At 33.7% G+C, this 16,146-nt stretch overlaps 2 protein-coding genes across 2 annotated transcripts; both read right to left on the reverse strand.

Moving 5' to 3' along the window:
* LOC125422216 (glycine-rich protein-like) lies at positions 1-968 on the reverse strand. The gene is made up of 2 exons (XM_060816896.1): positions 618-968; positions 1-314 (listed from the first exon to the last, which is right to left on the reverse strand). The coding sequence occupies exons 1-2, from the start codon at positions 738-740 to the stop codon at positions 144-146; spliced, it is 294 nt and encodes a 97-aa protein (XP_060672879.1). The 5' UTR covers positions 741-968; the 3' UTR covers positions 1-143.
* Positions 969-4,341: 3,373 nt separating this feature from the next.
* Positions 4,342-6,023, reverse strand: LOC132803396 (late embryogenesis abundant protein M17-like). The gene is made up of 3 exons (XM_060816252.1): positions 5,824-6,023; positions 5,284-5,448; positions 4,342-4,753 (listed from the first exon to the last, which is right to left on the reverse strand). Exons 1-3 carry the CDS (start codon positions 5,912-5,914, stop codon positions 4,599-4,601), a joined length of 411 nt encoding a protein of 136 aa, XP_060672235.1. The 5' UTR covers positions 5,915-6,023; the 3' UTR covers positions 4,342-4,598.
* Between the last annotated feature and the right edge of the window lie 10,123 nt (positions 6,024-16,146).

The raw sequence follows: 16,146 nt of genomic DNA on the forward strand, positions 1-16,146 counted from the left end.
TTTAAATTGTAAAACTCTAAAAATCAAATGTATCAAAATACAATAACTAGTTCTATCATCATCAACGAATAGCATTTTTATTTGTTATACAAGATTAAAAGCCGCAGCACTGGTAGTGTGGCTTGAATTTAGTTTGTGCATGATCAGCATCTAGTTTGTGCATGAACAGCATCGCCAGCATAAGAGCAGCACTTTATGCATCCTATTCCACAGTTACCAATAATAATGCAGCAACCATAGTGGCAAGTCGATCCATCTCCTTCATCACCATGATGATTTTCTTTGTATTCACCATTACTTGTTGCCATTACATCCTTTGCACATGTTTCATGTATAAGAAATGCCGAATTAATATCCTATCTTAATTATACATAATATGTCAAAATCACTATAATATAGTACTAATTATTAAGACAATGATTGCTACCTGTTATCAAGAAAATGAGAAAAATAATTCAATAGATCCTTCCTATATATGTAGATCTTTCTTCCACAAATACATGTGTTCCATATATGAATGCCACATGTGTTTGTGAGTCGGATCTATGTAAGCACGTGCATTTGGTCTAAGATATTGTGGTACTAGGGAAAGGAAATTATTAATAATCAAAACTCACTGCTTTTGTCATAGGGAGGAAAGTTGTGGTAGATGATAGACCTCTAGCTGCTGCTGTCAAAGAAGAGATGAGAAGAAGAAAGACCAGAGCAATATTCAGGAGAGGGAAAGCCTTGGGAACCATCTTTAATTTGCTAAGAAACTAAAAAGCACTTATTTGTATATATTCTTGGAAAATATTGATGGATGGGAAGAATGAATCCCATTCTTATTATGTACAAGCAAAAGATGTTTTTTAGTGCCATTAAGGAATGTATTTCTACATGGAAATTTTAGTTGGTTAGATGGTAGTTGCCGATTGATTTGATCTTCAAGTTTTACAAATCTAATCTTATCTGTAGTTAATTCTGTACCTACTTAGTTCTAAGCGTGTGTGTGTGTATATAGGCATATAAAATTTTAATGTGGTGAGTTACCTAATCTTATCAGATATTGATGTGGTATAAAATTAAATAAGAATAAAGAAAAAAATATATAAAAATTTTAAATTTTTTTAATAAAAAATTTAGTAAATACAGTGTGAGAATATTTTATTTTTTTAATTAAAATTTTAGTATTAAAAAATAGAAAAAATTAAATTAATATTGTCATATATAATTTGTTGATTCTATATTTAAATAACTAATAATAAAAATGAACTTATCGCCTACTAAATTATCCCTCTATGTATATATATATATATATATATATAAATTGATGCATGACAATCATGTTGCAAGATTTATGAAATGCATACATATGATCCACTCTGTCATTGCATGACAAATTAGACCGACATATATATATATATATATATATATATTATTAGTAGCATATGTTTATCGTGTCATTTAATGAGAAAATTGTAGATGACATGGTAGTACCAGATCAGTTGATACCATTACAAATTATTTAATGCCATGTTTAAAAAAATGGCCATGTCTTTAAGAATTACAACATAATTAATATTTTAGGAAAAGCCCAGAAGCACAACATGGAAGAAGAAACAAAGCTATAAAGGGTGGTACAAAAGAAGCCTTTAGATGTTTAACGTTTTTGCAAAAATTATAATAATAAATAACTGATATAACATGGTTTTAGAAAGGTGTGTTAGTTTTTCTAGCTTGAGTTCAATGTTTTATGAGATTAAGTATTTCATGCAGTGGCAAGAGAGAAGAAAATAATTGAGAAAATAATGAAAAAATTGGAATGAAATTTCCAGATTGTTGGCCGTCGTGAGATCTGGGAATAAACCGGAGGAGAGGAAGAAGAAGAAGAGACAGGCGTGTGAAAAAATAATTGCCAATGTTTATCTCATGATGACATGATAATTTTTTTAAGCATGGTATTAAATGTAGTGTCATATCCAATATTTTATCCACTTTAATTACCAAAAACTAAGTTTTTAATTGTTATGTATATGCAATAATGGCCTGTAATAAGTTATTAATAGATTAATTAATGGTCATGATGATTGATTTATAATTTGTGTTATGAAACAAAAATTATCCGAAGAGATGATCTCACACAAGTTTCTAAGCTTTTCTGCAGATCGATTTTAAATAAATACCCTCTTTTATTTATTGCACAATGAAAATGAAAGATACAAGTGCTGTTGAAAAATAAATCGAAATAAAATAAAATAAAAATCGTGTATGACTCGTGTCTAGCGCTTGGTAAGCTCTAACATTCAGCCAATACAGCCATTTTCTTTTGTTTTTGATTTTGGACTTTCAACAAATCGGTAGGATCTAAATAGCAACGGCAAATCCAACTAAAAGCTCACTGGATTTGAAAGAAAACTCTACAAACTAATTCTTTTTCCACCACATAAAAACAGCATATACAACCTTTTATTTTATTTTTATTTTGGGTTCCCCATTCAGTTTCGTTATATTTTCAAAATTTCAGTTTAATCCCTCGGTAACAGCATCATACAGGGAGCTTTTTTCTTTTTCTTTTTAAACTGAATATACATAATCACATAATTAAGTTCTATCATGTTAGAATAATCATTTGTGTATATACACAAGAAAATTTTCTTATTAACAATTTTGAAATGAAATAAGGTCCAAAAACAGCCTATTTTAGCAATTGTAGTTGTCAATTATTATTTGTCGGTTGTTCTTTAGCTTTTAGTTTATAATCATCATAAGCACCTCATTGTATATATGCACATATAAGGATGTGAAAAACAGTTTGAAAGTTCAAAACTCGATTGAGCCCATTTGAAAAAATTCGGTTCATATTCAGCTTGAGCTTGTCCAAATTTTCTTGAGGTTAGACCTTGGCTTATATTTTTAGTATAAATGTAATTCGAAATCTGACCCATCGGATTATCCATTTGGCTGGTCTGAAGTCCAACCAAATTTACTATGTGATATAGTTTTATAGTTTTCTTTCAATTTTTATTCATTTTATTATAAAATACTTATTACATGTTAAGTTTTATTTATTTATTGTTCGTCATATTTTATATTTTATAAATGTTATAAGATTAATTATTAATTTTATCTTATTATCAAAGATATTGTTAAAAAAAATAAATGAAAATACTTAAATTTTAGACTCCAAATTCGAAATTAAACTTTGAAAGAAAAATCCAAGCTCGAGGACCAAAATTTTATCTTCAGCTTGAAGAAGCCCAACATGAACCAATTGGTGCTCAAATTTATGGGCTTGGACCGGACTTGCATCCCTATCCCAATATATATGTTAGTATCTCGAATCAAAATAATCCTTTATTCACCAACCAAAAAAAAAAAAAAAAAAAACAAAAAGGGGAAGAAAATTTAAAATAGTTCTTTGATTCTTTTGGCACAAGTAGCATTTTTTTCTTTTTCTTTTTTTTAAAAGAACATGAAAAATACCACTCAGAATAATTATTAATTTTATCAAATATCAAATGTTCTAACTCATATAAATATAGAATTTATCAACGATCTTTTTAACCTTGCTTGTAGCAAAGTTGATTTTGAAAATTGAAAATTCTTAAACTGAAAGGATTTAATGAAAAATTGAATGGTAGTAAAGAAAAGCCTACTTGTGTGTTAGGAGATCCCAACAGAAAAATGAGGTGCAACTTCTACGGATTTTATGTCAAGTAATAATAATAATAATAATAATAATAAGAAGAAGAAGAAGAAGAAGAAGAAGAAAACTTATATGGCACTAAGTTTGTATGATCAAGTACTCGTTTGTTGTTCTACTTGATGCTTACTCGTGAGGTATCCAAATTGAAAAGGTTAATTAATTAGATGAAACAGTAACTTAGTATGACAATTTAAATCATTCAGAACATTGCAAAACTAAGTCCTTGTTTTGATACCAAATTAAATCAATATGTACATATAGAATTGTTCTCAAATTTTTTTTTGTCAGTTTTTGCATGCTGTGATTGTTGCTCATATGGATTTGGTTCCCATTCACTTATTTTTTATTTTATTTATTTATTTTGTATGTTATCCAATATGAAATCATGGTATACCAGAGTCACATCATTAATGACAAAATTACTACTGTTTCCTTTGAAAAAAGATATTGAGTTTGAATGCTCTATTTTGATTAAAAAAAAAAAAAGATTATATACATGATTGGCATATAGAAAGTTTAGTGAAATACAAAATTAATTAGTAATTGCTTTTGCAAAAGCTAATTAAGTTGCATGGGTTTTTATAATTTGTTGATGATCAGAGTACGATGCTGCGTATGAAAGTGAAGCAATTAATGTAAAAGAGGATTGCATGTATCCTTTAACAATTAAAATTCACTATTTTTAATTGTTAAACTACGTAATTAATTAATAATTTGAAAGTACATAACATATAAGCCTGTCCAGTCAAACGCTACATGAACTAGTTCTTTTCAAAGTCAACTTCACGTGATCTAACAAGCCCTGGGGAACTTTTTTTTTTTTTTTTTTTCATGAATTTATTCATTCATTTTTCTTTCTCTCGATTGGCCTAATACATAATATATAGAGGGTTTCAAGTTTCCTTTGTCATCACCACCCTTTGCCGGGAACTTCTCTGCCACCACCTTTACCTCCTCTATGTCCACCAGCATCGCCACCTTTTCCTCCTCCATGTCCACCAGCACCACTGTGATTGGCTTCTTCAGTGGTAGCATCTGTCCCGGTTATCTCTTTTGCTTTGCTCCCTGAACATGTAGTTAGTAGAATTTAGAATTATTTTCTAAACAAAATATATTAGTATATGAAATTGATTGCTCTGTATCCATGGAAATTTATATATATATATATATATATATATATATTTTAAAATATAGTAATTCTCTTGTATAAGACATTTTTGCCCTGCAAAACGTTTCACAAAATACAAAAATTGCAAGTTACATTAAATATGCCAGGATGTGTTTTTCAGGACATAAAATTGATAGATTATAGAAAAACTATATATATATTTATAGATATAGATATAGATATTGGGTAACATATATCTATATATACATAATGTTATAACTAATTGGAACTTATAATCAAATACATATATATAATAATGTTTTCTTATCCCTAGTAGAAAGAAACTAGAAAAGAAAAAGAAGACAATTTTTAATATAGATTAGAGTTTATAAAGTAAATTAAAGAAAGATTAAAAAAAGAAATTTTTTTTTTTAATCAAATTATATTTAGTTGTTGTGATATTGTTTTTGGGTGTACTTGTAGTTACCTGTGAGGTGAGCCATAGGTTGATCATCATCATCTGCGACAATTACTTGAGGCTGACCATCATAAGCGCAACATTTCTTGCAACGACCTAAAAGGCCACGAACACAACATCCTCTATAGCAGTAACCTCTTGACTTTTCATCCTCTACAGGGTCGCTTTCCTTATCTGCAATCATCATTTTTATATAAACATTTAAATAATTTTTCTAGGATGAGTGTCACACCCATTTTGCTACATTCAAATGTATATTAACACCATTATAATATGGACGTGGCGACTGGTATAATACAATTCTGATTGCATTAAGATATTTTTAATTTTATAAAGTTTAAATTAATATGAATCAATTAAAATACAGTTTAAATGATTAATCTATCTTGAATAGTTTTGTATTGTATTTTAATTTTATAAAATCAGGATCCTGCTATTTTCAGGATTGAATTATAACATTGCTGATCATTTTATATATCAAAATCTAAAGATAAAAAAAAATAAAAAATAAAAAACAAAATAGCTAATTTTGAAAAAGAATATTATAACCTTTTTTCTCAATGTCACTGGTCTCTGCCATCGAAGATAGTATAACAACTAAGACCAGAAAGCCAAAGAATTTAAAAGCCTTGGAATTCATTTTTCTTGCCAAGGAAAGCTGGGGAAAAAGTTCTGTCTTTCTGAGAAGGCGATGGAAAAGCTAGGCTTTTTGTTCACCAATATTTAAAGTGGTGGATGGAAACCAAAAGACAAGGCATGGAGGGTAAAAAGGACTTTAACGCATAGATTTTGTTATTAGTTTATGAATTCCATTTCGACAGATATACAGATTAGAGAAAGACACGTGTTTATGTAGTAGTTTGAGCTCAGCGCCTGGTTATCATGAAGTGGTGGCAATTGGCAACTAGTGCAATTTGGAGATGAGTTCCACACTGCAGCTAAAGAATAAAGTACCATCCCGAAAATAAAAATAAATAAATAAAATAAAAGAAAAGAAATACAATATAGAAGCTCAGTAATTAAAACTTCGGTGATATTTTATAAGGAGGAAATTGAAGATTTTGTCTTCTTTGACTGAATTCCCGCTTTCTATGACAAGTTTCAATTTCATGCATATGTTTTCAAGCCACATATGACAGAGATTGCATTAAATTTTCATATACAGTAACCAACAATGCATTCCTTAGGGTAAGCTAGTGGTGAGTGGTCCAAAATTTCCATGTCTTCGACAACAAAGAAGCCTCTTGTTTGAATATATAACCTTCAGCTCGAATACAAACTAATATGGAGGGATGCAACAAATTCCCTCATAAGTTGCAAGTATATGGTTAGGAGGGATGTCAATCAATTTCTATCAACCATTCGTAATCAAGTTTAATAGCGCATTTTTTAGGTCATGTCTATTTAATTAGGCCTACCTTTTTGGATAAAGTCCTACTTATAATGGGCAAATCTTAAAAATTTTCACTTTACCTTCTTTGGAAAAGAACAATTTAGAACCAAAATAGGCTCACTTATATGTATAATTAATACATCTATATCATTTTCTCTCACCTAGAGAAATGCTCCTACATCGTTTATCCACCTCCATCCTTTAGGATATTGTTTATATTAACACCAAATACTTTGATATGCATTTATTTATTTTTTTTAAAATTTTTTCAATTACTTTTTACTGTCTTAGACATGTTTGATATTTAATTTACAACTGACGCAAGATTATGTTTGAGTTGGAATTGAACCGCTCTATAGGTAATGGCTTGCTTTATGACAAAGTTTCACTTTGGCATGAAAGAGGGTTTAGATTCCATTATCTAAAAGCTATATACTATAAAGAGTTTAATTAAACAGAGCACCATAGTTATTGGTGATTGGTATTTTTCTTGGTATATATATCCTATCACTTACATAACCGATAACATTTTTATTCATTATTCATAAACGTACAAATGCTGCAGTAGTTCTAGTAGTGTGGCTTGAATTTAGTTTGTACATGAACTGTCTCGCCAGCATAAGAGCAGCACTTTATGCATCCTATTCCATAGTGACCAATAATGCAGCAACCATAGTGGCAAGTCGATCCTTCTCCTCCATCACCATGATAATTTTCTTTGTATTCACCATTAATTGTTACCATTACATGATCTGCACAAGTTTATGCATAAGAAATTAATACCCAACATCTTAGCTTATAATTATGTATAATATGTCAAATTCAATATAACATAGCACTAATAATTTTTAATGGTACTTTTATTATCATTGTTGCCAAAGGATTGAAAAATTATTCAATAGATTTGTCCTATATATATAGGATCCCCCTTTCACAACCATATAGGTTCCCTGTACAGGGATCCCTCATATGTATTGTGAACGGGATCTATGTAAGCCAGGCTTACTGAATAATTTATTGAAGGAGCCGAGACATTAAACCATAAATTGGGTACGCATATGATCTAACAAATGTAATAATCAAACTAGGATTGGTCATATATACATAGGATCTCTCTTTCACAACCATATAAATCTCCGATATAAAGATCCCTCATATTTATTTGTGAACGAGGTCTATGTAAACTGGGACAATAGAATAATTTATTGAAGGAGCTCAAACATTAAGCCTATTAATTGGGTACGAAATTGATCCAACAAATGCAATAATCAAACTCACTGTTCTTAGCATGGAATGGCGAGGAAACTTGTGGTAGATCCCTAGCTGCTGCTGCTGCTAACGAAGAAATGATCAGAAGAAATACTAGTGCAGAACTACTTAGGAGAGGAAAAGCCTTGGGAACCATCTTATTAATCTCTAGCAACTAAAAAACACTTGACCATATAAAATGAATGTCATTCTCATTACCATTTATAGGGACTATAAGATGTTTTTTGAGTGCCATTTAAGAAGTATATCCCTATTTGGAAATTTAGTTGGTTGTTGGTTGCCGATCTGTTTGATCTTCAATTTTTTCAAAATCTTATCTCATCTTTAATTAAAATTCTATACGTAAATTTAGACCCCATATTTATAGTAATTTGATGCATGGGAACCTTAATGTTGGACAATTTATGGCCATGGAAGAGTTTCCTTGAAGGGGCTAAGCCATCATATATGACCCCATCTGCCACTATATGACAAATTAGACCGACATATATAATAATATATATAAATGTTATTGTATCAAACTGCCAAATGGACAGGAAGAAATTTTTTTTCATAATTATCTTGTAATCAAACACCTAATCTATAATATTTTATAGGTTTTCCTTTCCGTTTGTAAATCCACAATTCAAATATAGTGTAACTGTTTTCCTTTGTTTTTTTTTTGCCCCCTGTAAAATCAGTGTTCTTGTTTTTATTCGCATAATTTTTGCTTGCATTGTTGCTTTTTTTTTTAGAGAACAACAAGACAAAATGATTAAGAGGGTAGTTTTCCTACCATGAATATTCTTTTTCTTCCTTAGAAGTTTATCATATTAAGCAACAAAAAGCTAACACTTCCATGATTTCTTATTGAAAAATTTGAAATGGGATCTTTTTTTTTTTTTTTCTCTTAATTTTGGGAAAAAATTTCGGCTCTTATTAGAAAGTGGTATAACTAAGACACCTCATTCCTTTTTGGAGAGTGATGATTAAAGCCTCTTTAATCAAGTGAGATGTTTTATGCATCCATGACGGTCATCCTCCAATGATCTGTCATCTTTATCCTTCTTAGGAATTCCTATAGATCACTTCCTCTTAGTCTTATTCTGAGGTTGCTCGATCGTGTATCTTTTCCTATTTCACTATGGAACTAGATCAAGGAAGCCTTTTACCCCTTCATGAATCTCTTAGAACTTTATCTTTACAACCAAGGCCCAATGCTGGTAAACTAGTGAGCAGTACAATGTTGGTGGGGAAGTTGCTAACCTCCTGAAACTTCTGTTGTTTCACCATAAACGAGATCATCGCTAAGACTTGGAGCTTGAAGGGCAAAGTAAATGTTGAAAAACTTGATGAAAACATTTTCAAGTTCTCTTTTGAGATGATAGAGGACAAGGACAGGATTTTCAGAAAGCCGACCATGGACATTTAATGGAGCCCATCTCATCCTCAAGGAATGGCCTGTAACCATGGCCCTTTCTGAGATATCTTTTAAACACTCAACCTTTACAGTTCAAATCCATGGCCTCCTCCCTATGTTCTTTCACACAGGTACAGCCCTTCAAATAGGTGAATGTCTAGGACAGGTTATTAAGGAATCCATCAATAAAAAAATAGTGGTAGCACATCATTATTTACAGTTCAGGGTGGATATTGACACAGACAACCCTCTTCCAGTTGGTTTCTTTCTAGACAGCGTAGAGGGCGTGGAGCCATGGATTCATTTTAAGTTTGAGCGATTAGGCAACTTTTGCTTCAGATGCGGATGGCTCTCTCATGTAACAGGTAAATGCCAGTTCGATCAACTGTTGATAATCAGAGCTGGAACCGGCGTGAAAGCCAGGTTATACGGGCCATGGATTAGATCGGAATCGCCGGGAAGTCTTTTATTTATTAACCCGTCAATGAACATTGGTGAACAGACTCAACTAGGCTTCAAAGCAAGTCAGATAGGGGCTAGGGGCACTGCTCTTCCCAATACCCTCCGGTTGAAAGACACACTTCACCAAAAACTAGCAGAGCTCGAGGTGTTGGAAAGTGGGAATAGTAGCCAGAGCTGGATATGGAAGGAGTTAGAGTTTGAAAATATCAAAGCTACCTGCCTAGAGCTCGAGGCTCTTAGCATAACTCTAAAAAGGTGTGAGCGAGATTTTGAGGGGGAACTTCGAGAAGTTGTTTTGCAAAAACTAAAAAGACCCAATTATACTATTGTGGGCCTAACCAATTAGGCTGCTAACATCATCCACACTATTGCAGCCTCAAAAGTAATGGAGAAAAGAGAACTGGGCTCTACTGATCCAAATTCCCTTGCAACTTTTGGTTTGGGCTTGCCTTTGATTATAAAAGCCACAGGCAAGAGGCCCGACCCAGAAGACTCGCACAGCCACCTGATCTTTCACCAATGCCCAGCTCCAACTGATCTCTTTGGCCCTACCCGTGCCTACCCAAGGATAGAGGAGCCCATCGAAATCCTAAGTCAAGAAGAAGACTTTCTTGATGTCTCTGCAGAACCTTTGCCCCCAGATACTCATTTAACAGGCTCGGTCTCGAGGACCAACAATGAAGCAGAGACTCTGCCCAATCTGAGTGAGACTACCCAAACAAATACATACTTAGCAGCTGAATCACCTCGAAAAGGAAGGCTCACCTGATCTCAAGAAGACAGGCGAACTTGGTCATGGAAGAGGGAAGCACGAAGAAGAGGGGTATCACAAGCTCAGGTTTATAAGAACAGAGAAGGGGAGGCAAGCTCTTCATCTAGACGGAAGTTGGATTTTCAGTAGGCTGAGGAGGCAGGCCCTTTCATGCCCCCCCCCTCAGCCTTGAAAATCCTTTTTTGAAACTATAAGGGTATATGCAACCAAGAGGTTACAAACGTATTGAAGAATCTGGTAAGGCTCTCCATAAACCCTCATGTATTTTCCTTTGTGAGACAAAAGCCAGTAGAAGTCGATTAGATCGGGTATGCAGAAGTCTTGGTTATCATAGTGCTGAGATTATTGAAGCCAAAGGAGTGGTAGGGGGATTATGTTTAATGTGGATGGATGAATGCAACTTTAAAATTACCTGGACTAGTGAGCGAGTTATTAGTGGAGAAGCTATTGATGAGAATGGAATTCCCAAATGGTGCTTTTTCGCATGCTATGGTTCCCCATACATATAAAAAAAGAATTCATTCTGGTCTCATCTAGCAGATGTTGTGAATATTCTGGATAAACCATGGTTGCTTTTTGGTGATCTTAACAAGGTCATAGATAGTTTTGAAAAGTTTGGAGGGCGGCCGATCTGGAGAAGAAGGCTTTTTTTGAAAAATTTCATTCAATAAGCAGATGGTAGTGATCTTGGCTACATTGGAGGAAGATTCATTTGGAACAATCGGCAATGCGACCAAGCTTTCATTAAGGAAAGATTGGACAGGGCTGTGGTTAACAAGGACTGGCTGGCTTTTTTTCCTCTGACTATAGTGGAGCACCTCTTGTGTGGAGAATCTGACCATTGTTTGATCCTTATTCAGATGGATGGTAAAGAAAAGAAGCTGAAGAAACCTTTTAGATTTTTTCAAGCTTGGACAACGGACAGATCGAGTTGTGAAGTAGTTAAGAAAGCTTGGAATGAAGATCAATGCCGTGGCATGAATTGTCACAAATTAAAGAGAAGCTTATCGACAACCTCACCAGCTTTAAGATTATGGAACAAGGAGATCTTTGGCTTTGCTGACAGAGAGATAAGGAATTTAGAAGCTGAGCTGCTCTCTTTACAAAACAGGGAGAATAGAGACTTTCCTAAGGAAGCTGTTTTGCTTAATAATCTCAGGTTGCATAGGAATAGATGGGAATCTATTCTCTGCCAGAAATCTCGTGAATTATGGCTTAAGTAGGGAGATAAGAATTCTAAGTTTTTCCATTCAAGTCTTATCAATAGAAGAAGGAAGAACAAAATTCAGGCTATAAAAGATGATCAGAGGTGGATTATTGATACAAACCAAATAGGACTTCATTTCCTGCACCAGTTTAAGGATCTTTATAAATCTGATTTTTTGAGAATTCTAGAGGAAATCAAAGAACTAGGGTCAAACATTATCTCGCAGGAAGAAAACTTGGAATTGCTGAGAATTCCCACACCGGAAGAAATAAAAGAGGCAGTTTGGACTCTGCATCCTTTGAAGAGTCTTGGACCAGATGGATTTCCTGGTATTTTCTTCCGAGCTTATTGGCACACGATTCAAGATAAAGTGATCAATTTCACTCAGGAATGTTTTCGTTTAAAAAAGATCCCCTCATCTGTGAATGAAACTTTTATAGTGATGATTCCCAAAATCATTCAACCCCAAACCTTAAACCAGTTTCGTCCTATCAGTTTGTGTAATTTTGTTTATAAAATTATCACCAAGATTTTAGCATAAAGATTAGGTAGGGTGCTGGAAAAGGTTATATCCTCTAACCAAGGAGCCTTCGTAAAAGGACGATGGATAGCGGAGAACACAGTGCACAAGAATTAACTCATAAAATTCAGCATCATAAAAGGAAGAAAGGGCTAATGTCGATTAAAATTGACTTGAAAAAGGCTTATGACCGTCTCGAATGGAACTTCATTGATAAAGCTTTGGAAACTTGGGGATTGTTTAGAGAAGTTAGATGGATGATTCGGAGTTGCATAAGCTTGGTGCATTTTTCCTTCCTCCACAATGAAGTGTGAGTGGTTCCTTCAACCCAGAAAGAGGAATCTGTCAAGGTGACCCTCTTTCACCTATCCTTTTTATTCTGTGTTTTGAAATTTTATCTAGGCTTCTGTTGAAAGAAGAGGACCAAGGCCGTATTCACGGAATCAAGGTGGATCGTAATGCTCCAGTCATCTCTCAACTGATGTATGTGGACGATCTTATTATTTCATGTCAAGCCAACCCCTTTGATGCAGCCACAGTTGGGGAGTGTCTTTCAAAGTTCTGTAATTGGTCGAGCTAACTTATCAATGAAGGGAAATCAAATATCTTTTTCTTTAAGTCTACCCTCGGCAAGACAGGAAGGATATCAAAAGAATCTTGGGTTTTAAGGATATGAGCTCCACGGCTATTTATTTGGGCAACTCTTTTGTCTTTGGTAGAAATAAATCAAAAGAATTTCATTTCCTTAAAGAAAGGATTAAAGGAAGACTGGAAGGTTGGAATAAACGTCTGTTGTCAAAGGCTGGCAACGCAACTCTGATCAAATAGGTGGTTCAAGTGATCCCTTGTTACACAATGTCTACTTTCCTCCTACCAGCAAGTCTATGTGAAGATCTCGATGCCATTGTTCAAAACTTTTGGTGGGAGATTAAGCCAAATGCCCTAGGTTTCTTTCCTCTAAAGGCTTGGAAGGATCTTTGTAAGCCTAAAGAAATGGGAGGTTTAGGATTTCGAAGATTCAAGGATATGAATCTAGCCATGGTAGCAAAACTTGGTTAGAAATTGGCTAGCGATGAAGAGTGTCTATGGACTAGACTCATGAAAGCAAAATACATGAGAAATGAGACTTTCTTTGGCTGCAAACTTAAAACCGGAGCATCTTGGGTTTGGCAGGAAATTCTGAAAACAAGGAAACTTATCAGAAAAGGCTCGTGCTTCCAACTTGGAGATGGTTCATCTATAGATATCTGGAGAGACCCTGGTTTCCAGGTCTTGTTCTCAAAAGCCCAACTGTAAAGGAGGAAGCAGATATCTGTAGATGGGGACGAGTCTTTGATTTTTGGGATGAGAGGAACAACCAGTGGAGAGAATCAGAGATTCGACAAATCTGCACTCTGGATTCCGCTGAAGCCATTTTACAGATATCATGGCCTATGATTTTCTGCAGAGACAAACTCATCTGGAAAGGGAATAAGATAGGGAAGTTTTTTGTTAAGAGTTGTTTTGATCTTTTGGTTGCAATTGAACATTCTGAAGGAGGAGGAGACCTCTGGAGAAATATTTGGAATCTTAAGATTCATGAACGCCTCAAACTCTTTCTTTGGCGAGTGATGGCTAATGTAATTTCTATTAGAGAGTTGATTTTTCAAAGACTAGGGAAAGGGGATCAAAACTTTGTATGGTGTGATGAAACAGAGGAATCAGCTTTACACATTTTCAAAAATTGTCAGTTTGTCAGGAGATTAACTTTTGCTAGTTTGTGGGGCTGCAGGCTTGAGCATTGGCAGATAAACAATATTCAGGAGCTTGTGGAGCTATGTGTCATCCCAAAAACAGAAGATTACTTGCAACATTAGGATAAGCGATCGTTCACCATTTTTTTTGTTACTCTGATGTACTTTACGTGGAGATGTCGAAATGATTTTATTTTCTCTGGCCCTATACAAAGCCAGGTTTTGATTTTTCGTTTCAACAAGTTAGTCAAAGAGTTTTTGCAGGAAGATGTGAACAGTGCTAGAATGGCTTCTCCAAAGGAGCGATGGATTATTCCTTCTAAGGATTGGTGGAAAATTAATACCGATGCGGCGTTTTGTAATGATCAATCCGGAATTGCCTTCGTTGTGAGAGATTGGAAAGGTCAGGTCATGCGTCTTGACTTCAAGCACATTTCCTGCGATTCCCACTTGGAAGTTGAAGTGAAAGCTTTCTCCTGGGCTGTTGATGTGGCCAAACAAAGGGGTTGGAAAAATCTTCTCTGGTTTTCGAATTGTAGAGATCTGGTGGATGGTATTCTTGCTGCAGAAGATCCCACGGATGGGAAACTAGATACGGCTTTCTCTCCCTCAAATCAGCCTTTGATAAGGATAACTAGTGCTTGTATTAGAACTTAAGAAATTCTAATAGAGTCGTAGATTTACTTGCCAAGAAAGCTCTTCAGTTTGGATGTTTATCTCTTCCTTTTTATTGTTCTTCTGTCTCTCTTCCCAGGGATGTCTTGGACCTTCTTGCCTCTGACATCCTTGGAAATAATCTTTCTTTGTAATTCCCTCCCATTTTATTGGGAGTTTTTTTGTGCCTTGTGCAATGAAAGCTTATTTACCGAAAAAAAAAAAGGAGAGGAAAATCTAACAATAAACACGTAAAAAGTAATTGTTATTACATAAACAATATAAGGCATGTGAATTAACTATAAACAGATTAATACTTATCATAATTGATTTATAATTTGTGTCCAAAAAAAAAAAAAAAATCTTCAGCCAAGAAAAATAAAGAAGATATTTTGATTTTAGCTACGATGATCCCACATATTAATGGAAAAAGAAGATTGCAACTAAGTAAGATAATTTTCTTTGCTATTCCCAGCCTTTCAGCAGGTGGATTTTTAGTTGAAGGAGTAAAAACAAGGCGTTTTCCTTTTATATTCGATTTGGGGCTTACTAAACCAATGGGATTTGAAGAGTATGGGCAATCCAAGTACAAGTAAGTCAGCTAATAGCTAACAAAACGCACACAAACAAAAAAGTTTGGTAATTGGTATAGTTAGTAGAAATATAAATTGTTCGCAAAAGTTGTTCTCACTAGTATAGTTGTCTTTTTTAGGTATTTGAGAAATTGGTTATGTAACTTATAGTACAAAGCTTAATTTTAATTACTTTGGAAACTTAAAATTTTTATTATTAACCAAATAGTATTGTTAGAAAGAGACTATTTTAATTATAAGTGTTGAGATATATAATCCAATTCCGATTTACTTCTTTCAAATTTAAAAATAGTATTGAAATGAGGTATAATATGGCATTAGGTCCTCCATTTGTGGATTGCGAATTATGCACGGTTTAATACCTAGAAAAGTAATGCCCAGAATTTTAGATTTTCAATATACAACTTTCTGCCATCTTCTTCCTTTTTAGATTCAATTTTCTTTTGGTTTTCAAATTTTCACTTTAATCTCTCTTGAAGAGTGCCCAAGGAGCTGTTAGCCCAAAAAAAAAAAAAAAAAAAGAATTATTGCCTCGCGAAAGTAGTGGATACCATTGGTCTATCCTGGTAGGAGCACTTCCTTAGGTTATATCATATTACAATATATATTTAGCTCACATATTTAATTAGCACAGTCGTTTGATTGTTTTGGCACAAAACAGTACTTTTTTCTTTTTTAGGAACAAACATTAAAAATACCACTCAGATTAGTTTATTAAAAGCAAATATAGTCTCATTACACTAATCGTGTAATTTAAAACATAATACGATACCATATATATATATATATATAAGAGCAGGGGCATGGACCAAAGATACATGTCCCGTGATTTTATTCACGCATGCTTATTATATATATAATATAATATAA

This window comes from Ziziphus jujuba, chromosome 4 (assembly GCF_031755915.1).
Source record: "Ziziphus jujuba cultivar Dongzao chromosome 4, ASM3175591v1".
NCBI lineage: Eukaryota > Viridiplantae > Streptophyta > Magnoliopsida > Rosales > Rhamnaceae > Ziziphus > Ziziphus jujuba.